This window comes from Phalacrocorax aristotelis, chromosome 17 (genome assembly GCF_949628215.1).
Source record: "Phalacrocorax aristotelis chromosome 17, bGulAri2.1, whole genome shotgun sequence".
Classification (NCBI taxonomy): Eukaryota; Metazoa; Chordata; class Aves; order Suliformes; family Phalacrocoracidae; genus Phalacrocorax; species Phalacrocorax aristotelis.
In genome coordinates this window covers 1,091,559-1,118,303 of record NC_134292.1, presented here as the reverse complement: position 1 = coordinate 1,118,303, position 26,745 = coordinate 1,091,559, and the positions used below count along the sequence as shown (strand labels likewise).

The following is a 26,745-nucleotide window of genomic DNA, read 5'->3' as shown; positions in this document are numbered from 1 at the left end:
TGTAAGGGGGATGGAGCAGCAGTACTGACAAACCCACTTCTCAGGATATTGCATCTATCGAGTTCTGACCAGCTGAAAAATCCACGTCCCGCTCTGTCTTTTGTAGCTTCTGATGCACTAGTTGCCCTTTGCTCTCTCCTCCCTCTGAAACCAAGGAAGAGAGTTCCATTTACCTTCCTGCAAGGTTATATTTTACCTGGATACCCCTATGATGGAAAGATGACAGTTACTCCAAAAGAAACAGAAATAACCAAGAAGTTGCCCAAAGTTCCCAGCTCTGGGCAATGTGGCTCGTAGGGATGCCCTGGGGCACTGGCTGCTCTCTCGTCCTCTGAATTTCTGACTTTTCAAAGAGATTCCCCCATTTTGTTCCTAGGTTTGTCGGAGGCCTCGTCTCCCGCGTGCTTTGCTGTCAGACCGTTAAGCGTCTTGTGGAGGCGAGTCTCCGGCACGAGGGATGTTGTGGCAGGGCCAAACACTGTGGCAATAGCATAATCCTAACTGTTTTTTTAAAAAGTGATTCATCTATATCATATCTCTTTTTATTGGTGACTCTTCATTCCAGTCTGTGTAACATCTTCACCAACTCCATGGCTGTGTGCCATGTTGGGTACCTCTCCCCAGACCTTGGATAAATCCCAGTAAGAACAAAGCACTGAAAAAGCCTCCTACAAAGCAAAAGGAGAATGGTACTACCGTGCCCCACTGGCTGGTGCCCACATAGTCATGTATACATGCCTTTTATGAAGTCTTTCTACTTATTTTAAAATATAGCACTTTACCTTTTGTTTCTTTATTGTATCTACTTCCTCTTCTTTTTTTTTTTTTTTTAATTACAACCCAGGATTTTACAATGCGTATTGCATAATAGCTGTATATTCTAAAATTGGTTTTGTGTCTTTTAAATGTCATTTCACATTGTTAGGAGAAATTCTGTATGGAATAATTTTCTAAAGCTCAGAAATGCTTAAAGAAGATTGGAAGGTTTATTTATGTTATGTGTGCTCGATAAAGGTAAGCACAGCAAGAAAACCTAGTAGGTGTGATAATCTGTGAGTTTCTGTGGAGGAATTTTTTATCTTTTTAATGAAATCAGCTGGTTCTTAGAGATTCAAAATTTCTCACTAGAAAATGCATCTGTTCATTTTTTGCATCACCAAAGTGATATTACTTCTGTTCTCTGTCAGTCTTCTACAAAATTAGCACATGCTTGGTGTGAACTACAGCCTTTTCCGAAACAGATTGAGGCAAAGTAAGTTTTGGTAAGAGACTTTGATTCATTCTTAATCCACACAGCATGCCGTTTGTTGGTTTTCAGGTGTAATTTAAATGACGCAGTGTTGGGTGGACCACGCAGCTGAACCAGGAGTTGGCTGAAGAACTCTGCTCCCCCACCCACCCCCAGTTTATACGTTGCCTATATATTTATATATTTTGGTTTTTAAGTGGACATGGGCTAGCTGCCCTTGTGTTGACACTGACATATCTAGAACCTTTATCTTCCTTTCAGAAAAATATCTCAAAGGATTGTTGAGATTAGCAGTTTTCACAGAAGACACATTTCAGGATTTATTGGGGCAGACGGGTCACAAAACAATAGATAATGGCAAAAATTCACTGAGTGTTTACTGTGTGGGTTGGATTTGTTATCTATTCTATTAAATATTTATTTAAATCCTGTTAATTTGCAAGGCAGATGTATAAGCTGTCTGCCTAAAGAAGACTTAACCATTAGCATTTAGTTCTTGACCTTTTCTGTCCATGAATTTCATAACTGACTGCTTGGTGCATGTGATCCTACATTTCAGTCACATCAGCCTTCTTGGTTTTTTGATTTTGTGTGTGTGTGTGTGCATTCTCCATTTTTTAATTAGTTGACTGTAATTCTTCCAGGTCTTGGCCCACAGGGCATTCAATGGCTTTTGACACAAAGAAAAAGTGTTGAGAGGTTTCTTCATTGGTAAATTCCTCCTCTGGGGTTGGATGTCTCACTTTCCCAAGTGAGAGACAGGAGAAGCCTCTGTCAGAAAGTGGGTTTCTTGGTGTTTCAGCAGAACCAGTGAATAATGCAGCAGAATTTTGCAAGGACGCAATAGCAAAACCACAGCTTCACCTCACCAGCCTGCGGGCACCGCTTTTGTTGTGATCACAGCAGGTTTTGAGTGATGTATGCACAAAGGAAAAAGAGAGAATGAACAGAAAGTCGTTTATGGCTTTCCTCAAAGGCACTTTTCTAACTCAAAAATATAAGCCTTGTGGTTTATATGGTTTTGAAATGTAACCACAGATATTGAGAACTGGAAAAGATTTGATTTACCATCTCCTCCAATTCTGGTACCAGATTCAGGGCAGAGGAAATTTATTTTCAGAATGAAAAAAGTTGAAAGGAAATGTATTAATGTCAAAATCCTTTAAACAGGAACATCCTATTTGGAGAAACTGTCGGATGAAGAAACAGAGGTTTTGTGTCTTGATGGAGTGGGCGCAGATATGTCCTTTTGGGATCTCCGCTGAAGTGCTATAACCTTGCTTTGGTGAAGCTCTGCCAGATATTTTTTGGTCTGCAACCCACTTTTTTGGCACTGCGAAGGATCAGTGTCAGGCTGAGCATTTTCTCTTGGAGCTTGGTCTAGGAACTGGATGGGATCAGCTGCATGGGGCATCTCTCAGCATCTCCAGTTTGGGAGGATGGTAGACCTGGCCATCCTTGGCTGTTCACACCTGGGAGCAGAGAGTGATGATGCTCTCCTGCTTGCCACACTGGTTTTTTTACACTGTTTTACATGGCCTCGTCCTTGTTTTGTTTGTTTTGCTCATGGAATAACCCTTGCTAATAGCTGGATCTCTCTTCAGTATGTAAAAGTCTCTGAAGAATTTAACTTTTCTTTACAAGTGGAGATTCTGGGTGTTCCTGGTGTGACTTATGAAGGTAGTTTTTTGGCCTCGGTGACCTATCCTTGCTTTTGCCGGCACTGTTCTGTCACTGTTCTAATACGTGTGTCTTAGTAATTGCTGCTTCTTGCTCCTGCTACTGTGGCTGGAGGTCGCTCCAGAATTTTCCTGTTCTTGTCCTCTGAGTTGAGCCCAGATGCATTTGTGGTTCAGTTATGACCATTTGGTTTTCAGTCGCTTTGCTTTGTTCTTCCTTCCCTTGTATTTCTTCCTCTCTCCCTTTTGTGTTGAGCAATCATCTGCTCTCCAGATTTGTTCTGCAAGTTTATGAAACTCCTTGTAAGGTCCTGTCCTTTGTCCCCAGATATCCTGGCATTAGTTTCCTGCTGCTTCTCTGGTTCCTTCTCTGATGTGGATGAGCAGGATCCTATCTGGAATTCCAATGGGAACATAACAGCACTGTTATTGCTTCATTTTCCATGCCAAAGACAGTCATTTTCACTCTTCAGGGGTGCCAGGAGAACCAAGAGGAGGCCGGTCCCCAAAGAGGTCCGGCAGGAGGAAGAATAGAGGATTTCGTCATTTCCTTCAGTAGCCAAAGTGTTGTGGTCGTTCACATTTACATCTTTTGTCCTAGCTGGAGGGTAGCTGGATACAAGAGCTCGAGGCCCAGTGGGAGCAGCAGTGCCTTTCCACTCTGGTGGGGCTAGGCAAAAGTGTCATGTTGCTTTGTGCTCTTGCTTATGTTTGGTTCTGGGAGCAGCTGCTCCTCAGTTATTTTGTGAAGTTTAGCCCCTGACTACATTTCGTCCTTAGGTACTTCCCAGGCTTTATGAGATAAGGAAGGAGACAGCACTCTTCTGCCACCAGCGTGCTGCAGTTAATATTTCAGCGTGTCTCTCCTCGTTCAGTCCCCACTCCGGAGAACTGGGTGGGATTTGCCTCTTTCTTACGGACAGACTGAATGGAGAGCAAAACCTTTGGGTCAGGTCATGCCAGAAGACGGGTGGTTGCCCTCCCCATGGTTGGTCTTCTCCTGCCCCAGTGGTTCGGCTGCTGCCCAGCCGGCCCGGCTGCCCAGCGCGGGGCTCGGCAGCGGCCGGAGACGTTTCCCAGAAACAACTACTCTGTGGGTGCGTTCACTTCCAGGGCTCGGGGAGGGGCACGGTTGTTTCCTACTTACCCGTGCCTGCACAGTGGCAGGCTGGCAACATGCTGGGTCGTTTAAAGTTGACTGGAGAGGCGGTTTTCATGTATGGAAAGTAACGGTGAGATCAGATTTCAGTTACAGGGAGGTAAGGTAGGGAAAAGTCACGTAGGAAAAGGGCTTGTGTTGTTGACTGAGGTTTAGAAGGCTTTATAACAACTTGAATTATTGGCTGTATCTGAAGTGAAACACTGCTTTCCTAACTGCTCTCATTTCCTGTATCATTCCGCTTGTTCACTGCATTAATTACAGTTCAGATTTACAGTGTATTTGGTTACACACTGGGTTGCACTCTAATGTTTTTTTCCTGTGTGTGTATAAATTCCTTTGGGAGTCAGGCCAAGAGGAGAGTGTGTGTCTATGCGTGCACACACACATGGGCTGAATTTGACTGTTAGTTGCTAATTTTGTGGGGAGTAGGGATCTGGATTTTCTCCTGTTTTGTTGTAAAAAGAGACTTTTCTGTTTTTCCAAAGGAGAAGCAGTAGCTGCGAACAGCCAGTGTTTGGAGAGTTCAAGATTTCAGAACAACCAGAGATGAGAGAAAATATTACCTTATGAAATGTAAATGTGGCATTTTTAATTTGGCTGGTGTTTCCCAGAGGTCTGTGGATGGTGGGAACGCTATAATTCTCTTGGCTCGACCAGTAATCAGCTTGCTACTTAAAATATTTTATAAATGCAGTGCTTCAGAGTTTAGTTGGATGAGGTAGAGCTTTTCACAGTTGAAGTAGCTTTTTGTGACCTGAAATATGAAGTGAGATGGGATACTAAGCAAGAAACCTAGCATTTGGAAACGAGCTGTTCAGGAACTGTAGAACGCAGAAGGTGGTTGAAAGGATGTTTTCTTTCCAGTCTAACATTTTTCTTTTGGCTTTATGAAAATGTAAGAGGAGACACACTAAATATACGAGGCGTGTTTTTGCAGAACTCATTCAGGTTTTTAAATTCATTCTTCACATTTGAGCTGTTGATGCAGTAGAAGATTTTCATTCAGAATATTCTGAGTCATGGTTTCATAAGTAAATGATTGCAAATCGAATAAAACCAGATATCAGAAAGTTACTGCTTTTAAAATGGAACATTCCTAAGTATTTGATTCAGAAATACTGGTACAATGAATAACGGTATGATGAATAATACTGGTATGATGAATTATAATAGCTACAAAATAACAACTGAATGCAAGTTCTCAAATAACTAGGTGAAAAGTAAAAGAAAAATTCCAAATAACCTTCTTTTGAAATAATTGATCACCCCTTTTTTCAGCCTCGCCACTAATCACAGCAACATTTCATCTTTCCTCTTCCTCAAACACCATCTTGCCCTAATCGCGCCAGAGCCCAGCCTGCTTCCAGCCCGGTGTGCTGGCTGGCGCGGGCAGGCTCGGCGCTGCGGCACACAAAGGCTGCCCTGCGCTTGCCAGGCAGATAGAGGCTGATCTTCCTGTGAATTCACCCGCTCGCATCTTCCATCCACAGGCTGCAATGAGGTTAACACTTTAGAGTAATTTCATTCAAAAATAGTGTGTTGGTAATCCTTTCCAACCTGTGCGAGATGCTGGGTCTTCTAGGACCATTTTGTTTTCATGTTAAAATAAAGGAGGAGTGGTGGTGGGACCGGTGAGGATGTATTTGATGCACAGCAGCAGCATGATTTAGTTGTAAACGCACCAATACAGCTTTTCAGTATTTGAGCCCGTGTGGGTGTTTAGTTAAAGCCATGCATGGATGATGCCTGTTATTTTGTTAGGATTTCAGAGTGAGGGATTTTAGCACTTTAATCCTGACTGACAGTTGGAAGGTTGGTGGTTTCAAACACAGTGGCATGGAGTAGCTGATCTCTCTTCGGTGAAACAATGCACTAGTGTGTCTAGGCTGCCTGTACAGAGCCAATAAATCTGTTTTGTTTTGCTTTTCTCCCCCCTTTTCTCTCTCTCTCTCCCTCTCCCCCTCCCCATCCTCCCCTCCAGGCCAGGACCCACTCCTGTTGCTGAAAACCCTTCAGCTTCTCTGGACAAAGAAAGAGATGAAGAAGGTAAGGCTGAGCCTCCCCTCCACACTGCAGTTAATAACTGCATGCAGAGCATGTCCAGACGCAGAACGCTTTGGTCAGACCTGCAATTCTTCATGATTGCTTTCAGTTCCAGCACACAGGGGAAGAGCCTATGCATTTGCAGCAAGAAGTGAAAAGAAAAGGTAGCTCTGTGTGATGTGAAGCAGCTCAGGGGCTCATATAAAAGAGCTGAAGTTTACAGGGCTGAGTTGCAGAGGGAAAAAAATCAAAGTTGCTTTTGTTTTCTTTTAAACCCTTTTTTTGTCCATTAAGTGGAGGATCTTTGGGGGAGGGGAAAGAATATTTCTAGTAGCCGAAAAAATGAGGATTGAAGTCAGTAGAAAAGTACTCTTTGCCAAGTGGAATGATATCAAAGGCTTCGTATACAGTATTTTTACAGTTTTTTCTGATTTGGTTTGGTTTTGCCTTTTAGAGTGGTGAATACAATTTACACTGCCTGTCTAAAACTAGTGTTATATTTTTATACAGCACCCTATGGGCTCTATGTGGAGATTTCTCACAGGGAGTAAAATATACTTCATCTAAATTTAGGAGCTTGAAAACTAACAGAAACACTGGACTCATCAGCTTAGTGGTGACTTTGCCATGTTAAACTCTGCATTGTTCAGGCGGGTTCATAGCTGAAATGTTTTTTTCTAAAAGACCCAAAAGCCTGCAGCTCACCACTAGCCACGTGGAACGTGTCCTGTGTGAAATGGCTGGCGTGGCTGAGTACCTTGGCGTACGTGCTCCATCCTAGGTGTCTGGAGCGTTTAGTCATTATCCTTGTCTGCCTCGCTTAGACTTTCCATTACTGATAGTCTGTGGTTCCCAGCAGGAATAATTAAACAACTGGAAACACAGTGTGAGAGGTGCCTTTCCAAGTAGTCAGTCGCGGACATAGACTTGAGCTCAGCAACTCTGGAGCCTTGAGCTTTCTATCAAGTTTTGGTAGAGTTGGAGGAAAAAAAATATTATTTCTTAGGTCTTGAGGGTAGTTAATCCCACAGAACAACAGCAGGAAAGAGTAATCATCAAAATCTCTGTACCGTGTACCCTGGGATGTGTGTGGATTGTGAAGGAAAATACTCTAAAAAAGACAAAAGCCTCCCATCGATGTGTGCTTGGGCAGAGAGCACCGCAGCTTTCCTGCTGAGGCTGGAAAAGCTTGAGGATCCCCATGAGTCACATTCGCAGCTCCGCTTATTCAGTTTGTTTGTTTCTGGAACGGTCATCCCAGTGAGACACATGGTTGTGCACAGCGTGCGGGCTGCAGCTCCCTGCTGGGGCAGGTCTGTCCCCCTTGGGCCCACCCTTCGGGCAGCGCCGCGTGGCTGCGGGCATGGGCAGAAGTGTGTTTCTGAACCCAGAGGAAGCCTTTTTAGAGACATGAGGAGGGCTGCCACCAGGCAGTGGCACAGTGGCAGCTGCCTCTAAGGTAGGGAGCGTGGCGTGAATGTCCCCAACAGTTTCTGATACCGTGCTCGTCACACTGTTGCCGAGATGGGCTAATCCATGCTCAGGGCATCGCCGCTCTTCAGGCATGCAGGGCACCCACGGCAAGCGTACAGACTTTTTTCAGGAGCAGCTGCTGCCCTGGCCAATGTGTGCAGCTCGAGGTCTGTGGTGCTGCTGCTTACGTCCCACTCTCCCGTTCAAATAAATGAGGGAAGATGACTTAAATACAACTTAGTCTGCTCCACTGACATTTAAATGTCAAGGAGCTTCTTTGCCTTTTGCTGTGTATGAATGTAAGTCAATACTGTCTGTTAACTGGTGTGAATCAGCTGGTCGTTCTCAAATCAGTGACCATGAGCAGGAGTGTATTTGTCCATGGCGTGACCTTGGTTCTGGAACAATGTTATAAGAAGTGGTCATTTCCTCCATAGGAAAGACAGTTTTGAAATAACCAAGAAGCATCAGCAGACTGCCCTGCGCTGTCTAACTAGAAATAAGGGACCAAAACTAATGAAGGAGTATGTAGTTTGAGCATCAGCGAATTTTTCCTATTCCCATGATCTGCCAGGCTGTAGAAATCCCCCAAGGAGCATTCCCTGCCATGGGAATCAATTGAAATGGAAATGGCAATTACACGTTTGAGAGGAATCCTTCTCTGGCAGAGAGAGGAGCCAGGCAGCAAAACACTCTTTCCTCTCTGATTTAGGTGTCTCGTGCCTTTTTTCCTTTGGTTTTTTTCCCCCTCAAACTTACATACTGTAGTTGAAGTCTTCAGATCACTAGTAAATTTTGAAGAAGGCTTCTCCCCTGCTTGTCAAAGTCTAGCTGATTCAAAGACAAGACTCGGTCTAGATAACAGCAGTTAGTGCTCCTGGCAGTTGTGTCAGTGTTTGGGGATGCTCTGCGCGTGAAAGCAGGCTTGTGCTCTCATAGGACCTGGTGTCTGCTGGAGCCCTTCCTGCCAAAGCCCAGGCTCTGATTCCAGCCCAAGGAGGAGTGGAGCGGTGTGGTAAAAGCTCTTGCTCAGTCTAAATGTGCTGAAGCGGGGCTTTAGGGGAAAAAAAGAAAAAATAAAAGGCCATTTATAAACAGTGCAGTTTAGTTGGCAAGTTGCTTTGTTTTCCTTTGGCTGTTGTGTTGGATATTTGTGGTTGGATAAGAGCTTGCCTTTTCCTTCTGCTGAATTTCGCAGTGAAGTTGCAGCCCTGTGTTTAACATCACAAATTCTTGCCACAGGGGAAAATACTTAAAGGGAGCAATGTGTTATCTAAAGTCACATCGTCGTTAGTCATCAGCTTTTTCATGCTGCATTTGATAATCTAGTGAGAAAGAAGCAGTTTCTGTTGTAAACGATAGGTTTTGTGGTTTCTCCAGACATGAAAGACACTATGGAAAATAACTGTCTTCCAGTAAATATTGTCGATGAATAAAAAAGAACAAATTCATTGGCAAATTTTCTGTAGATTTCCTTTTGTTCTCCATGTTGTTCTTCAAACTTTATGTTGTTTCCATTGGAAGCTACGACTGGGGCCATCATACACAGTAAATTACAAGTGCTGGCTGCCGGCGGGAATGAGCATCTTTTGGATTTTGCTTTTTAGCCAGAAAAGAAAGCGAGCAGCTGCTCTTAGTGATTTCTTCTTTTCTGTCTCTGCTTTTGCCTTGCTCCACGGCAGTACATGTACCATGCGGTGAAAGGTCCTGTGTGGGTACTGAAGGATGCCACTTCTTCACCCTGCCAACCCTCCGAGCTCCTTGGAAACTACTTCTAATGTAAACATAAAGATATTGCTCAGTACTGCTAATTTATCACTTCTACCAGATGGGTAGTAAGTAGCCTATTAACATTCACAAAGTGAGTGTCCAATTCCTTCACATTTCTAAACACATCACCCTGGGATTCCTAAGATTTATGGCGTGGAGTTTTCCCATGTTGCGAGCCCCTTCGTGCGGCCTTTAGACTCTCGGAGGTGTGCAGTGCCTGACGTGCAGTGGCAGTAGGTAGTCAGCAGCAAATCCCCTGCTCAGGTAGGTTTGGAGGAAAGGAGCATAGATTTGTAGGATGGTGATCAGACAGAGTTTGAGCTCTGATGTTTCTTTCTTTTTAATCTTGCGTGTAAAATCCAAACTATTTTGATACTCCCAAATGCTCCTGTTACAGTGAGGAGCGTTATGCCATCCGGGCTGACGTGGGTATAAGGTCAAATATGAAAGTCTGCGATACAAAATGAGGAGGAGGGGTTTATATGCTTTATTACTTGTAGGTCTCTTAGAAGACGAGTAGGTTTTTGAGCCCAGTTATCTACCTTCATATTGCCATTTTCCTAGTAACACCCCTTCCTCCAGCTCACTTCTTTCTCCCCCTCCCCCAAATCCCAAGCCCCTTTGTCTGCCCCACAGAACAACTTCTCTGTCTTTATGGGATAATTAGTGTGGACAATTGCTGCTTTTCCCATTGGGTTTGAGGTGCAGTGAGCCATGAAGGAATCTGTAATGACATAAAAAGTCACTGGAGGCGCGGATGGTGGCTGAATAGCAACAGTTACCTCTCTGAATAGATTAAATTAAAAAAATAAAGCTTTGTGTTCAGCTGGGGGAAGGGAGGATTCACTAATCTTTTTGTACATGACAATGTGTTTTTGTATCTCAGCAGCTCAAGGAAGAAATCAGGCGGGGCTTTGCAGGACTGGAGGACCCATTGGCAGGACTCCTGGACATGCTGGAAAGCAGCAGTGATTGGAAGGGGAAAGGGCATTCCCTCGGGTATTACATCACCACTGAGTTGCAGCTTTGGATAAAAGAGCATCCTGCTGTTCAACAGGTTAGAAAAAGAGAGAGAGAGAGCGGGGAAGAAGGAGAGGGCAATTGATTTTAATGTCCCTCAAGTGTCCCCAGTTTCACTTTATTCCATAGTCCAGTGTCTTCTCTGTAGTCTCGTACAAACACGGTGTGACGAGGTGTGAAATTTGTACTGAGATGTTATTATCTGTTGTATGCTGGCCTGGAAATGAAATCATATTAGAAGCAGTGATGCGAGAACTCCGTTTCCCCTTCCAAACTGGGATTTCCATCCTTCCAGATCAAACCACTTTGATCAAGCGTCGATCAAGCTGCAGCCTTTGCCGGGCTGGAGGCTTTCCCACTGGAACTCACATCCCTGCTGTCAGGATAAAACCAATTGCAGTAATCTACTCTGCATATTCTTCCAGTTCTGCAAATAGAAGCCAGTTACTGTACGATTGCTTAACTCCTGCCATATGGTGGGGAGCTTTTATCATCGGGAATGCAGAAAATGGTAACAGTATGACTTTTCAGCAGCTGAATGATTAGCTTTGTAACATTGGGTCATCAGATTATGCGTCCTAATGTTTACCATTCCTTATGCCTTCATATATTCTGACCTACTGGGATTTTCTCTTTTTTGTATTCTTTTGGCTCTGTACGGCAGGAGACTTTTATACTTGTGTTGTTTTGTTTCCCATTTTCCAAATGGCTCTTTTCAGATGTTGAGCTCTGCCATTCCAGTATTTGCAAAGTGCAGCAAAGTGCTACTGGCACTGAAATTCCAGTGTCATAAGAGAATGATCATGTAGGAACACAAGGATTAATACTTGTGTCTGTGCCTCTTTTGATGATGCTTTTGCTTTTCCTGCCCTTCTTGCACCCAGGAGAAAGCCTGGGAATGAAAATGGAATTCTTATGTCTGATAGGTGAGATCTCCCTTGAGGGGAGTTGCTGGATTCAAAGATTTTCTGCTGGGAATTAGAGGGGAAAATTTCTAAACAGCTGAGTTAGTAAAAGAGGGCATTTTTCCAGTTTCATATTTTGCTTTTGCACAAGGCCATATGCCTTTTCCAGAATTATCCTGCAAACATTTAATGTTTTTAAATTGGATGCTGTGAAAAAAATATGTATCATACTGTTCTGATTTCTGCTTGCAGACTCCATGGGGAAATTGGAGAATCCCTTCCCAAGGAATTGGCTTATTCCACTTTTTAAAACAAGCTGCATTTTCAACTGCCATTGAATTGTAGCCATCCTTACTAAATCTGTGTTTGATTTTTTTTTCTTTTCTTCTTTTTTTTTTTTTTCCCAGTCTGGCATCAAGCTGAAGAAGCTGCAGGCCCGTGTACTCAGAATACTTGCCCAGTGCCCAGCTAATCTTCTTGACCCTCTGATTAGCATTTACCAGCTCCATACAGCAGACCGGAACTATTTGCTTGGGCATGTCAGTCATCTTTATCACAAGGGCGATTACAAAGAGGTGGGTCATGTCTTTCAAATAAATTTACCTACCCAGCTCTCTAGTCCTCTGTTAATGTCTGTGTCCTTTTTTGGATGCATTTCAATGTGAATTCCATTTCATCACAGCAGCTGCACACTGTGAATGGTACAGCTTAGCATGGTCTTCCCATGTACATGAGCAGGCTGTGTTCAACTTCATTTTTTCTAATGGCTGAGTACAGAATGCCAGTGAGTCCTTCCTCCACCCCTTTTTTGACCTTTGGAAGTAATAGGTTAATAGGGTTTAATTTGGAGAATTTAAGGGGATGGTTGTATTCTTTTTCTTCCTTGTCCTTGGCAAGAAAAAAAGGGATTTTAGTAGTCAGTTACAGGCCTGCTGTGCTATCGCCAGTCTGCCTGCAGCGATTAGAAAATCTCTGTTCCCATGTGATTGCCCTAACCGAAAGGTTCTCAGTTTGAGGAGTTTCAAAGCCTCTTTACCATCGAGGCTCATATTCAAAATGTGTCACTACTAGTGCATATGCGTTTGAGTCTCTGACACTGGCAGGAGTTCACCAAACCCAGAATTTGGTATGTTTTACCACGTGCTTTAGAGTGCTTGCAGTATCTCTGGCATCATGGTGATGTCTCGGTAGCCTTGCAAGTGTTCTCATGAGCAAACTACAATACTGTTAATGCTTTTTTTTTTTTTAAAGGCAAAAAGCATAGCTTTGTTTTTCTCAGAGGAGGATGGTTCACTTTGATGGTGTAGAACAGCTTGATCTTGTTTAGCAAAAGAAAAAAGTTAAATAGCATTTTAAAAATCCTACTCTTCAGTAAAGCTGAATTCCCAAGTGAGGTGTGGAATTCCATTCCTGTTGACTTCTTTGAATACTGAAACAAGGATGTTTCATATTTGATTAGAGGTTCACAGGTAGCTGCTTGAAACTTGCTCAATAAGTTTTTGAACATGAGCATTTGAAAATCCTAACAGAAACATAGTACTTGACTATATTAAAGTGTGATTTTTAAGTTCATGGCTCCAAAGATATTTATTGTTATAATTAGAATTGTGTTCCTTTCTAGATCTGGTTTTGGAAAGCTCTACATTTTTTGGTGGAATTGTTTTTCTGTTCTTTCTTCCACAGAAAAGCTCATTTACTAGTCATTCCCAATGTGAAGAACAGGAAACCTCAACTGTTGCTTACCCTCAGCCATAACTTTCTTCTCATTTTATTTTGTTGCCAGAAGGATGAATAGAATTATCTTCTAGAATAACAGGAAATCTTTTACCACCCTTGGGGACCGATCATACCTAAGTTAACAGCAACCAACCCCAAAAAAACCTGGAACTACGGCTCTGAGCACTTGCAGTGCGCTATAGTGCATCAGTTTGTCTTGCTCTTCCCTGTCTTTCAAATGGGGCAGTAAAGCAGATTCACATGTAGGATTTTTGGCTTTTTTGTCTCTCACCTGAAAGGACAGAAACCCTTATAAATCCTTGCTGTCATCATTTATTTTCTTGCTGTATTTACAGCAAGACACCAGGCATTTATTCTAGAGCATGTTATTCCCTTTGTCTGTTTTGATGTATTTCCTACCGTGGTGTGTGAACCATGGAGGTCCCCAGCTCTGCCCCAAGAGCTAAGGCTCCTTTCCCTCACAGAGGATTTGCGAAAGACCTCTTCAGAAAACGAGATCCCAGAGATCCCTGGGGACAGCTGTGACAGTTATTCGTTTCTGAAGCACATCTGGCCCTCCCTGTATACCTTGTTTTAGCAGAGCCGGTCAAAGGCTGAAGCAGTTTGTGAATCAGAGCAGCGGAGGGGTTTCAGCGAGCTGCTGGTAGTGCTGCCTGGGAGGGTGAGGTGTCGTGGGGGCAGCAGGAACGTTCCCGGCTCTGTATAGGTGGTGGTGGGTTCGGTGGAAGATGGCGCAGGTGGAGGTAACTTTATTCTGATTTAGCAGCATAAAATAGTAGCTGTGGTGAGGAGGCACGGGTGGGGAGTGCTGGCCAGTGGATGGCACTAGTGCTCCCATGATGCAGAAAACTAGGCTGATAGAAAGTTAAAGGAAAAGGCAGGGACATAGAAGTGGGTTTTTGAGGCGCCTGGCCTGTTTTAATCCATTCTCTCGTGACTGGAGTTTGCAGCTGCTGGAGGAGTATCGCAGCGTGGGGCTGCGCAGGGCGCTCCGGAGCTGTGCGAGGGGCTCCGTGTCTGCTCTTCGCGGCCCACACGGTGTGAGGCGGCACAAGGGTTTAACATTCCCGCTCAGGAAGCTTCAGGTGAAACGTGGCAGCCTTGTCCCCCTCCCAGAAGCCCTCCGACGCCGCAGGCCATGGCTGTCCCAGGCCGCGGAGCCTGGTCGGGCTGTGGCGGAGGCTTTGTGGGAAGGGCGATGGCTGCTGGTGGGGCCGGGACAATGCGGGGATTCAGCAGACCAGGGGTAATGCAGTGCGAGCGGGGCTGTGAGAGGCCCTGAATAGGCCAGGCTGTGCTCGAGAAGAATGAGGGGTAGGCAGAAGGCAAGCTAGTGTTTCATGGTCATCTTATGTTACACTTCAGCCTTTCAAAGAGTGTCTGGGGCTGGTTGAATGAACCTCTCTTGCACTGCGAATGCAGGAGCCTAAAGACAAAGGGGACTCTTGTCACTCGCAGGCCCCTTTCGGGAATAAAAGCCATTGTCACATGAACAGGGGCAGTCTGGCAGGCTGTGCATGCTTCAGTGCCCCATGATATCGCTAAGTCTCAGCAGAAATCACATTCAGGGCCCTGTCAGCTTTGATTAGCGGGGTCTCATGACTTAATGTGCTGCGATATTTCATGTCTAAGGGTGGCGGCTGTCTTTCTGTGGGATGAATGCCCTCTATTGTCCACTGAGTTATTTTATTTACATTTTTTTAAACAGCTTATAAAGGTAAAAAGATAGCTGTGCTTAAAGAAAAAAATCAAATTCCTTTGCTTCTGGATCAGTAGTGAGTGCTGCTCGGGTCAGATACAGTGAAACTTGTTTTCACAGTCAGCATCAAAGTGCTCGTCTTGTTTAACAGCTTTATAGTAAATTCTGAACAGGTGGCAGTGGAGCTGGGTTTAGGAAGGAAACAATAAATAATCTTTTTAGCCTCTGACAACCAGAAATATTCTTGGGCCTGAGAGAGCTCCCACTCCCACTTCTCTGCATCAGTGACTAGCAGCATTTTTCTCCCCTTCATCAGTTTGGTTCTTAAACAAAAATATTGGACTAAGTGGGACAGGGAGTATTTGATTTTTAACAGGTTTTTTTTTTGGTTGTCCATCCAGATTTCTCTGTTTTCAGAAGCAGAGTATATCTTTTCTACAAAAAATGATAATTTCTACAAATAAAGAGGGTTGATTCTGTACGTTAAATTCAGTTAATGTTTGCTCTTTCAATTAAGGTAATGGGAATTATCTATTAAAATTCAGTTGTTAAAATTTGTCGTAGAACAACTTGGAGTACGCAGAGAAGAAGCTTTGTAGACACAGAATTCAAAGTTTTTGTCAGCAATACAAATACAGAATACAAATACAAATACAGAAGTAATTTATTAATTCAGTAGAAAGGATGGTTGACCAGAGAGTTAAACTTAAAGGATATGCTAAGGTGTGGAAATGCATAGTTCAGTCACCAACACGACCTTCAATTTTCAGTGTAGTGATGTTTTGAACACTGTTGTGGTTCAGCCTCAGTCGGCAACTAAACACCACGCAGCCGCTCCTCACTGCCCCTATCCCTCTGTTTGTAGTCCTACTTCATACATGGTGCTTGAGTACACATGGTGTATTTTTTCAAATCTGTCAATACAGGTCAGTGTTAAGATTGATTGACCACATTAATGGATATTCAGATTTTGGATTTCTTCACTCTGGTTCTTCTTTTTTGAGCTGTTCTCAGGACAGTGAAAATATCTCTGATATTGGTTCTCTCCCCCATTCGCCACCTTAATTACAAAGGCTTGTTCAGTTCTTACTGTATTTTGAAGTGCGTGCATTTGATTTCCCTTGTTTCTTTTAAATTAAAAATAATAGGTAGGAAAACCAAGGAGAATGTTGCAGGGGATGTATCTCATGTAAAGTTGATGGTGTCAGTCTCAACCCTTTTTTCCTGTTAACTTATATCTACTGCTGAAGGACAGTTTCAATGGCACGTTGCCTGCTGGATTCTTGCCACTGCAGAACAGAGGTAGCCAGCCAGCGGGCCATGGGGCGCTCTGCTGCCTGCTCCCAAACCCTGTGTCTTCTGGAGCCACCTCTGCTACGGATGTCTGTCTGGTGAAGCGGTTGGGAAGGAGCTGGGAAATTGTTGCTGGGAAATAATAATTCAGATGGTAGTATTCTGCTCCTACTGCCAGCATTCCTGGGGTCTCATCAATCAGGTGGGCTCTTGCAGAAAAGGTGTGAATGTGTAGCAGAGTAGCCATACAGAGAGTCTGGGTCTTCAGGATCTGGTGAAGGTGGGTGGCCTGTGCTCACAGGAAACTGCGGCAGTGCTCTAGAGGATCACACATTTGTGAGGATGCACTGACCAGTTAAGCCAGGTTTAAAACCGCTTTGAGTGATGTGAGGAAGACAAAGCACAGCAGTGTTTGTTTCAGTTCCCACTTCCCTTCACCTGTGCGCATGCATATTCCAACCTTGACTTTTACTTCTCTCCCTCTACCTCAAATTCTTTAGGTATGAGTAACCTGTCACTACTTCATTTTGATGGTCTCACTCCTTATAAAGTATGTTCGTGCCGTCTTGAAAGTGGAGCTGGGAAATCTCATGATTTTTTCGTTTCTGAAGATCTTCCTGAAGACAGCTGTGTATATTGTGTGCTCTTTAAGCAGGAAGTAATTAAACATCTAACCTGATGTCATACGCTATGCAGTGATGCACTCTGAGAGTTGGAGCAAAGCTGATTAGCCACAAGTTTGAAATGAGTGATTCCAAAACACAAAACAGATGTTCCCAATGATTAATACGTGGTGTGCCCTTTACTCAGTTATTTCTACCATTATTATGTATCCGGGCTCTGATCACTGTGATTTTCTTAGAGTTGACGTTGGATCCTCCTCTGCAAAATATCATTCTATTGTTTGGTCTGTTCTATGGGTTTTCAGAAATTCCTTCAGCCTTGGTTCAGAAATACTACACTAAGTCAGGCACAGGCATATTTACCTTTGTGTTGTCCCAACTTGCTTGCAGCAGAGCTAAGTAATGCAGGAGTCATCAGAAACCATTTGTGTCTGTCCTCCAACATCACTCCAAGCGGTGTTACTAGCAAAAGGTTATTCCTCTGATGCTAACCCCACCGTGGGAAAATTGCCTAAATTGTCAGTGTAGACACCACCCAAGTGCACATGCCCTTGCAGATAAGATCTTGTGTGGCTTCCTGCACTTCATACTGTATATGGAAAGAATAGTCATTTTTAGATGAGACAGAGCCAACGGCATTCAACACAAGTAGAGAGGATCAGGTATTGGTGCAGGGTGCTCTGGGCTTGTGTGTTCACTTCAAAACACTCCCCATTTTCCCATACTCTTGTTTTTGCAATTGCATGACTAGAGGAGTGGTCTGGTGCTTGTGGCTTGGCCTGAATGCGTCAAGTTTGGGTAACTTCCCCCATCCTATGGTAAACGTAGCTACACACATTTTAGATATCATTTAATGTCATATTTAGATATAATTTAATGTAGTATTGTCCAGCCTTGGATTCTTCCCTATCTTCATCCAACCCTCCTTTGCTACAGTTTTAGGTGTTTATCTTTGGGAAACAAAATTATTACTAAATGTCCAAATATGATTTTTGCTTTGACCATAATTAAATCAAAGAATGACCCAAAGCTCCCTGAGGACAATGAAAAGACTCATGAACTTTGATGGCATTTGAATCAGGCAACGGGTCGTCATCACCTTTTCTCTTGAACTAAGCAGTGGCTTCATCACGTCCTTGTCCTGTATACACCCGGGGGAGGCACGGCAAGACAGGGACCAGCCTTTCCCATATTTCTGTTATCTGCGGCAGGAGGGTTCTAGTATAGGTTAAACACTCTTATGTGTGGCAATAATGTTAATAGTGCTAATTCTTTGCTGTTATTAGATTACATGTTAGAAACTCTCAGTGTATTGAAATGTATTTTTGTGAAAAGGCTATTTGTATCACCTCTCCAGGGAGGGTGAGTAGACCCTGATAAGCTGACAATATGTTAGCGTTCACCAGAGCTTTTCCATCTTCCTGCCTCGTAGCTAGGTTTTTTGCTCTTATTGATCAGCTGGTGAAGTGAGAGAGGTTTCTGCTGCTTAGGATTTTTGTTGGCCTGCTGATCCAAACTGAATCTGAGGACCTGCAGTTGGATTAACATGGTGGCTACCTTCCAGCTACCCTGGCTAGTCTTCCAGCACAGCTTGGATATGGGAACACAGACTGCATATGGGAAATGCGTGTTTCTTGGGTGCAGAGGGGGGTTCTCCCCATTTCAGTTACAGCATTCTGTCTGCCTAATTAAAGTGTTTGTTTTCTAACTACAAACTGAGTCTGCAAATGAAGTGTTGCTTTTCTGGAGATTTTATCATCTATAAACAGTCTGTTAAAAATAGGGTAGTTTGACACAAAACTTGTTTGTGGAGTGAAACAATTCAAAACATGTTAATAACAAAACAAAATCTTAAAATAGCTCTGAGTTGAGACCACAGACACAGCTGCCAAACACTTTCATCTTTATTGCAGTTACTCATATCTCTTCTCTTATTATTCCTATTGTAAACATGCTGATTTTATCTCAGTTGTCCTTGCTGTTCAGCCAGCCAGCCTGTGTAACTGCACCCTGCGATCCGGCCTGGGTGTTCCTAAGGACCCAGGTCAGGCGTCTGCTTCCACGTTTAGCTTTGTGCATGGACAAGGCTGCCGCCCCATTGCTGACAGTGATCCCCACTGCGAGAAGTTTCTGCCAGCAGTACGATTTGTCTGACTGCTCCGTCACCTACTTTAGCTGGGTGATGTTAAAAAGATGTTCAAAACCAGCTTGTGCAAGTTGCTTGAAGTTCCCCTGACCTGCAGCAGTGGTGGTGGTGTGAGCTGGGTCTGCCGCAGCTGAGGCTGGGAGGTGATGTCTCTCCATGCTTTGTTCTAAATGAATATTCGTTGCTCTACACCCTTTGGTACAGGATAGAATATACATCCAGTAGAAGAGGAAAACCTAACCTGATACAGCACATGTTCATCTGATTAAGTCACCTGTATGGTTAATAGAGATGGAGATAAACCCATGCCATTTTGATAACAGTTCTGCAATTAGGCTAATCTGAACCTGCATGTGAACATTAAAAAGCTATTAAGCTATTAGGGAATCCATTGTATGCTTGCATGTTAAAACTAATGGATTACTTGTTTAATAAAAGGTGCTCATGAGATCAAATGGTGAAATGAGATTTTGAGAGTTACAAGTCCTTTTTTTAAAATTCAGGAAGCAGATAACCATGAGGAAAATAAAACCAGCTGCCAAAGCTTTGGACACCCAAAACCCTTCTTTGGGTCCAAAACAGAAGTAGCAACCTTCAACTTGTATACAAATTGGGAATAATTACTCAGCTTGAACGTTGTGATGCTAATCTGATAATTTGAGAGAAAAGGTACTTGGTGCGTGTGGAGCAGAGTAGCACATTAGCCTCTAAACAGGTGAAATAGTTACAAAGTCTGGAGTAAGAGGGAGATTTGGTTGAAGATTTAGCTGGGCTGAGAAATTATATTGTGCCTTTCAGTATCTGATTTGTGTCATACAGTCACTGCATTAATGTTAGTTCCTGCTTTGGCCACTTAAAGCTCTTCTGTTGATGTCTCATTTTGGGGTGAAGCCTGGACTGTCAGTGACGCAGTGTTCATTTTGTGTGGAAAAGGCAAACAGGCAAACAAACCCCCCAAAACCCCAGAACCTCCAAAAACCAAACCCAAAACAGAACAAACAGAAAAAAAATGTTTTCCCACTGATAACAGGGTATCTCTGTTCTTTCTGGACAGTTAAGATTGAACAATTGGACTTACATAGTGTGTGTTTCTTGTCTGCTTTTGTACACTCAGTCTTTGATGCGGCGGACGAAGTACACGCATGAATTTCCCGGAAGGTAAAGCAATCCACAGCTTTTGCTGTGAGCAATGCTCAGATGAGCTGTTGGGTTTTGTCAGTGTTGCTTGGCTAGGTTTGCAGAACATGTGCTTCCAGCCATGAGTTAGGGTGAGGTATCCTATGAATGCTAGGAGAGATCATAAAATATGTGTTTCAGGGTGTGCTCCCACCCACACTTCAGTTATTTTTCTAGTTACATTTTTCTACAAAGGTTTCGCGTAGGTGAAGTGTAATGATGGGGTTTGTGTTTGCTTGGGAGGAATGCACATTTTTTACTGTATTATGTTTGTTTACATATTCTAACAAATAACAAGTTCTAAAATGCAACTATTTTGACAAACAAATCCATCATATTAATGATCTTTCTCTGAAAGCAAAATCAATCACAGATAGCAGAGAAACCTGTTGAAGATAAGAGGTTTTCCTCTAACAAACTGGTTTTATCATCATCTTAATAAATAGGCATTTGTGAACTCAGATGATTCCGTACCCTGTCCTGCTGTTGCTTAGCGTTGCGTGCATGCTGCAGTAGGGTCAGAGATGTTGTGTTTTCAAACACTGTTTACAACCATTTTGGAAAATACAGCCCAACTTTGCAAAGTAATTAGAAGGACACTTCATGTAAAACATCCTTGTTACCTGGTTCACAATTACGTCAGTACTAACACATCAATGCGCTAGAGGCTCCTTGCTCTTATTACTCTATTTACTAGAACAATACACTGTATTAAAGAAAGCCATTATATGCTTATTCTGTTTTTGAGATCCAAGTATTCTCACACACTACAGAAATTAGACACTATTAACTGCTTAAAATCCTAATTAGTTATGTGCCTCCCAAGCAGCACACAGTTAGATCTTAATACATTTCTGTAATCACCAAGCTGGGACAGGACAGACAGTGGCTGAACCAGTTCTTCTCGCAGTCTGAGTTACTGCAGTTCACCATAGCAGAGGTTCCTCCTCTGCAGAAGGTATGATTTGGAGTTAATTTGTGAACGTGACAGGTCTTGGCTTATCAAAGATTTGTAGATACCACAAAGGGGAAAAATACAGTTCTTACCCTCTCTCTGACTGTGGGGAACCTCAGCCCTTTCAGGGGTGGGGAGCTACACAGAAATTATAAAACTAAGATCTCTTGATTTCAGGGTCTTTTAAATCTTGAGTCGCTTTCAACAAAATACAACCGTTTTACAAAATTTAAAAGGCACAGCAAGATGGCTAAAGTTAACTCAGAAAGGTGTGGTGGGTCAGGTGTTTTTTACAATTACATTGTAGAAAATATCCATCTTCGCTGATTTTGTCCAAGCACTTTACTTTCTCTCTCTCTTTCTGCCAGACAGCTTGATCTTTAATTTTTGCTCCAGGGTACGCTGCTGCTCAGACTACGCAACTCTGCCAGGAGTGTTCTTGTATGTTTCTGAGTGGAATGTATGCGGCCCAAATGTCTGTAGACTTGTACTTGAAGATTCAACAGCTTGAAGATTCAACAGAGAAAATTAACACATTAAAAATTTGTATAATAGCATATACACTTCGCTTTGGAATAATACCCATTTATCCACTGTGGTGGTGTTCTCCTAAATACGCAACTTTTTTTTTATTTTCTAGGCAGCCATACTGAGTATTAAGCTAAAATTACAGCCAGATCAAGATGTGGAGAAGGTGAGTCATTTCCTCTGCAGCCTTCTCTGTCATCAGATCCACCTTTTGTTAAGCAGGAGATCCATCAAGGCCCTCCAAGTTGTGCTGCCTTTGCTGGCGGCTTTTCTTTGTTCCCAAGAAGTAACTGCCGCATTGCTGATGTACCTTCACATCTAGGGAAGTGGCAGAGTGTATTTTGTTAGACCCCGTTACAGCTTACGGGGCTGTTTTTCTAGCTGCAGCCCTGTAATAAAAAATTCTAGCTGTGCTCTTGACAAATGGTTATCACTATGATGGAGTTCAGTGCTTTTGCTATTTTGAAGCTTTGCTAATATTTATGTTGAAAATGCTGCATCCCTTTTAGGCAGCACTGGCTGATTAAGCAGGGGGTTTGTGACTTGCTCACCATGTCTGAGCAGCAGGGGATGGGACACCCCACTCCCAGGTTTGAGTCTGCGATGTCATGGACCTCTTCTGTGCCTTCTGTGTGCTGCAGCGCACAGTTGCAGAACATGGTGATCAGAGGGAGGGCACAGTGCTTTAAATGTTATTTCTTCTCCTAGATGTGTACACCGCTACTGCTCCAAGATAAAACTAACTTGGTGGAAGATTATGTGGGAGAACATCCCGAGCTCCAGAGCAAGCTCTTGCAGATCCTGGACACGTGGTGTGAACCTGGTTTTAATATCAGAGACATCACAAGGTAGAAATGCTTGTTGACTTTCTAAACAGCTGGGGCCAACGTGCTGTCACAGGACAGTACGTTCTCTGCTTGTCTATCTAAGATCGTTTCTCAGCGTAATGGAGTACAATATATTTACTTTTCAGCTGAGAATGGGGAAATTCTGGTGTCTGTGCCAGAGCCTTCTCAAATGCCTCAGCCTGGAAGACAGAGGTATCATTCCTTTTAACAGATGTTCAGTTCCTGCCAGGATTGAGGAGTACAAAATGAAACCTGTGCAGTAGATCTTAGCAGTGTAACGATATCAAAGTTTCCTCCTGGAGGTTGTAGCAATCCGACTCTTGTGCTTTGCTGCAGACAAGGGTGAGTTTCAGTATCGGTTGTACAGGTTTTGCAGGAAGATAATACTGTGATGAAGTGGCAGAAAAACAAGAGATGCAAGTGGTTAACCTTCATGTGCTCGTGGAATAGTCTTGTGTGTTTTAATTTATAAATTACCTCTCACTAGAATAGCTCCTGTCAGTCACAAAGCCAACAACAAGTCAAACTCACAGTTTAGGTGCAATAGTTGCAGTCTTGGTTCTGAAAACAGATGAGAGGGAATTGCTCGCTTTCTCTTTCTTTAAAATAAGTGCCTGGGCTTGCTTCAGCCATTGACTGGGAAATGTGTATGGTTTTATTGTTGGCTTTTTGCTGTAGCTCAGGAAGGGTAGGGAACTGTTCTTACCAACACCTAGCAAACCCTAATACCTCTGCTGTTGAATATCTACTATTTGGAGAGCATACGTTAGGCAATTCCACAGATGTTTCTGATTTTGTTTATTTGCTTACAGACAATATCAAGGCCTGCCCAGGTACAAACCAGATAAATTTAACCGCAGAATGCTAAGCAAGCTGGTCTTCAGGCTCCTAGAGCGATTTAACGTAGATCCAGGTATGTGATATTGCAACATATTGTGGAGTTATCTCAGCAATAAAGAGCAGATGAAGTCAATTTGTCTTCTTCCATGTTCAGCAAGGAATCTCTGCTGTAATTTATCATGGGCAGTTTCAGCATTTAATTAACGATATTGAAGAACAAAGCTGGTAAGTTATGGGAATTACCACTTTGTGCTGTCAAAGAATAAAGTGCTTGTGACTAATAGACTGCTTCTTCCATGATATGAAGTAAATCTTGACCTCAGAATGGCTCTACATAAACATATGATGGTCAGCTTTGAGTTATGTCTCCATTCCACTCACATAAGAGGCAAATCATTATTCATTTGAGGATCTGTTTTCTTGAATTATGGGTCCGTCAGCTGGAAGAGATAACCCTTGGGAAGCAGGAGCCTCACAGCCCTTTGTATTCCTTGCATAAACTATGGATGGTGGTAGAGAATTTTAAGGCTCTTGCAGCCTTCCAAGAAAAGTAACAAGTTTTACATCAGTGAATAGATCTGCTTCACTGCTGGTTATCTAATAAAATCTACTTTGTTTTGCGTTGGTTGTTAGTGGGGACTGTTGATCTTTTTCTCTTCTCTTTGGGACCTTGTGTCAGACACCTTTAGGTGCACCGTTAGATTTTACCCTGCAAAGCTTTCCATCATCAGCCCAAGATATGCAATTCTCTTTTCTTGGACTGAAAAGTGTTTTCTAACCACAAATTGTGAGCTTATTACACCTGGCAGCAACAGTATATTGCATATTAATCTTCACATCTTCAGACTGGTGTTCAAAAGTTAATAAGATAATGCTTACAAACCCTCCTTGGAGGATAAGTAAATATAATTAAACTTAGCACATTGATGTGAAAGCTGAGACATATGTGGGGTGGTTTATTTAAATTCTAAAACCTTCCCAGGAGTTTAGTAGTCTTCGGTAATTTTTCCTCCTTCACAGGGTTGGTCATCCAGTAGGCTGTATTGTCTTTTATGATCTGTAAAGAGAATTCAGTTGTTCCCCTTTCCTTATGAAAGATCCACCAAGGGTATGATACTAACTGTAGAGATGAAATGATGTAACTATTCACATGCAAAATCCTGAGAAATTAAAAAAGAAATAGCTGATGAAAAGAGCAGGGGGCTGTTGATCTCAGGAGCTCTCTGTGGGATGGTAGCGTGCCTCGGCCCAGTCAGGATGTCCCAGATGTTGTAGCTGCCAATAATAATGGCCAAATCTTGCTGGTCCCCTACAACACATTCACTGGTGAGGAGGTTCCTTGAGGTACATACAGATCCCATTCCTGCCTGTGCTTCCAGAGGGTGATTGATCCCGTGCAAACTGCAGTGTCTGTGCCAGATAAGTCACTTGCTAGAGTGGGCTGCCCACCTCTCTTGATGTGAGAGGGGATGTGGGCTACTGGTTTAGACAGGATGCCAGATTTGGGGCAGCTAAAACCAGTGTTGGATGACTCTCATAGTTCCATGTATGAAAGCAGGTGCTTATTTTTTATGTAATATTACATGTAATTCAGAGCAGGACTTCACATTTTGCTAAACTGTGGCCATCTTAGTCTCATTTGAAATGCTTTGGAAGGTGATGAATGCCTGCAGAGGAATTTCTGCCAGGGTGCTGGTCCTGCTTGAACTGAGTTGGGAAATGGTGGCAGCTGGAATAACATGGCTTTCCTTTTCTTCCCACCTCTCTCCCCTCCCGTCGTCTAAATTTCTGGGTGTTCTTTCTCCATTCTTTAGTGGAAGTAAATCTGACTGTGAGGAAAGAGTGTACAAAAAGGAAGCAGGCTGGGTAAAACGTACAGGTTAAAAACCCCCCTCATTTCTCTTGTTCTGAGCAGCTCCACCAAAAGCTAGCAGTGAGGTAAAACTCACACTTCTTGTTACCTAACCTGATTGTGGGCTTGTTCGATGCCGCAGTCTTCTGCTGCTTTCTATCTCCTCTTCACTCATGACTCCTACTCGCTGAAAGAGGCTGAGAGCAGCAGCAGAAGAGGGAAGTGGCTTTTGGTGAGAAAGGCTGGAGGAGGACGGGGTTTCTTGGTATGAGAAGGCAAACTTGTATGTGACTCAGTTCTTGCAGTTCCAAATCTACTTTCATATTTCACTACCCAAGTTCACTCTTATCCACTCACAATAAATTTCACTGGCTGCTAAGCAAAACTTAGGTGTTGATCAGCCGTTCAGATTTGAAACACTCCTTGGAACTGCCAGTCTTAAATTTCAGAGCCAGATAGGAGGTGGCCCAATATAAAAAAAGATTTGGAACCTCAGTGGGAAAAAAAGCCGTCATCCTAGATTAGGCCACCTCTTTTTTTTTTCTGAACTGTATTCCAGTATTCCTGATAACACACAAAACAGTGCATGGTCAGTGGAAGGTTTTCTGCCATGTCCCAAAGGTGTCCCATTAAACTGTGTTTGGATTCCATTTAATTAGCTTTATTGGGGAAGGAAGAAGTTGGGAAGAAATGACACATGATTGAGGAAATTGAGCTTTATAGAGTCTTTTCTCACACATGGGTCAGTATGCTCTGGTTTAACGAGCCTGTAGTTTTTACAGGCTGATTACTTAATACTCTTTGGGGACCCTGGCTAAGACAACTTAGCTTTACAAATACAAGTTTCAGTCAAAACAGTTCTCAGAGATGAGGGAACAGAACCTACCTAGGTTTGAAATAGTGAAGTCTATTTTCTCTTGTGGTTTTGCACACCCAGTATACCATAGTTCAGTGGCATTTTTTATTGACAGTTCATCGGGTATGAGGTAGAAATGACACCACTCAGAAAAGTCTAACTCTCCTCATATATTGGGCCTTAGTGCCTATATGAGAACAAATCTGCTTTATGTATAGCGATGTTGATAGAAAAGAGATGGTAACCGAATGCACAGTTAACAGTTGTCATTGTCCCATAGCAGTGTAATAAATTAGCTGAGCACCTTAAGTTTTGAATGCTATGAACATGTTTTTACCATAGTCTTTAAAAAGATTTTTAGCATAAACTAAGAGAAACGTTACTTTTCATTTGACCACCAGGTTACCGTTTTGGTTTAACCTTTAATTTCATTTTGGTGTGAATCTTCCTTTTTAAGCCCCAGCACTGATTTGCGAGATAAAGCGTTATCACTCCGTTAGTGTTGGGGCAGTAGAGGGCAGACGAGGGCTGCTCAGCAGCCTGTGCCTCTGCTCAGGTGGGTCACAACTGTCCTCAGACTTCATCAGGTCTGTGAGAGCTGCAAGCACATCTAGAGCTCCCGCAGGGACTTGGTGGGAGACTACACTAGGTGTTTTCAAAAGATGCTGTATTGGAGAGACAGGAATGACTGCTATGACTCTACAGGAATGCCTTTGGAAGGAAGACATTTTGAATGTTTTTACCTTTTCCTCGTTAAAACAGAGCAGAAAGTTATTGATTTCCTTTACATTTGCTTTACAAGGATTGTTTCTCCCTCCTTCCGTGGTGATTTTCTTTCAGAGTTTTTTAGCTCTAATGTTAAATACCGGCACATCTCTGCATAGCACTGTG

The 26,745-nt window shown here is 43.0% G+C and overlaps 1 protein-coding gene across 26 annotated transcripts in view; it reads left to right on the top strand.

Moving 5' to 3' along the window:
• EXD3 (exonuclease 3'-5' domain containing 3) overlaps positions 1-26,745 on the top strand; it is a 301,170-nt gene that overhangs the window by 93,614 nt on the left and 180,811 nt on the right. For 15 of the 26 annotated variants that reach the window (XM_075112169.1, XM_075112177.1, XM_075112158.1 and 12 more), the window contains 6 exons: positions 6,072-6,136; positions 10,263-10,433; positions 11,709-11,876; positions 21,571-21,624; positions 22,167-22,306; positions 23,119-23,219. In XM_075112169.1, the coding sequence (XP_074968270.1) occupies positions 6,072-6,136; positions 10,263-10,433; positions 11,709-11,876; positions 21,571-21,624; positions 22,167-22,306; positions 23,119-23,219 (699 nt within the window). Of the gene's footprint in view, positions 1-6,071; positions 6,137-9,288; positions 10,434-11,708; positions 11,877-21,570; positions 21,625-22,166; positions 22,307-22,517; positions 22,649-23,118; positions 23,220-26,745 lie in introns of those variants that run through there. The other 11 variants (XM_075112170.1, XM_075112162.1, XM_075112163.1 and 8 more) reach the window with 4 other exon arrangements.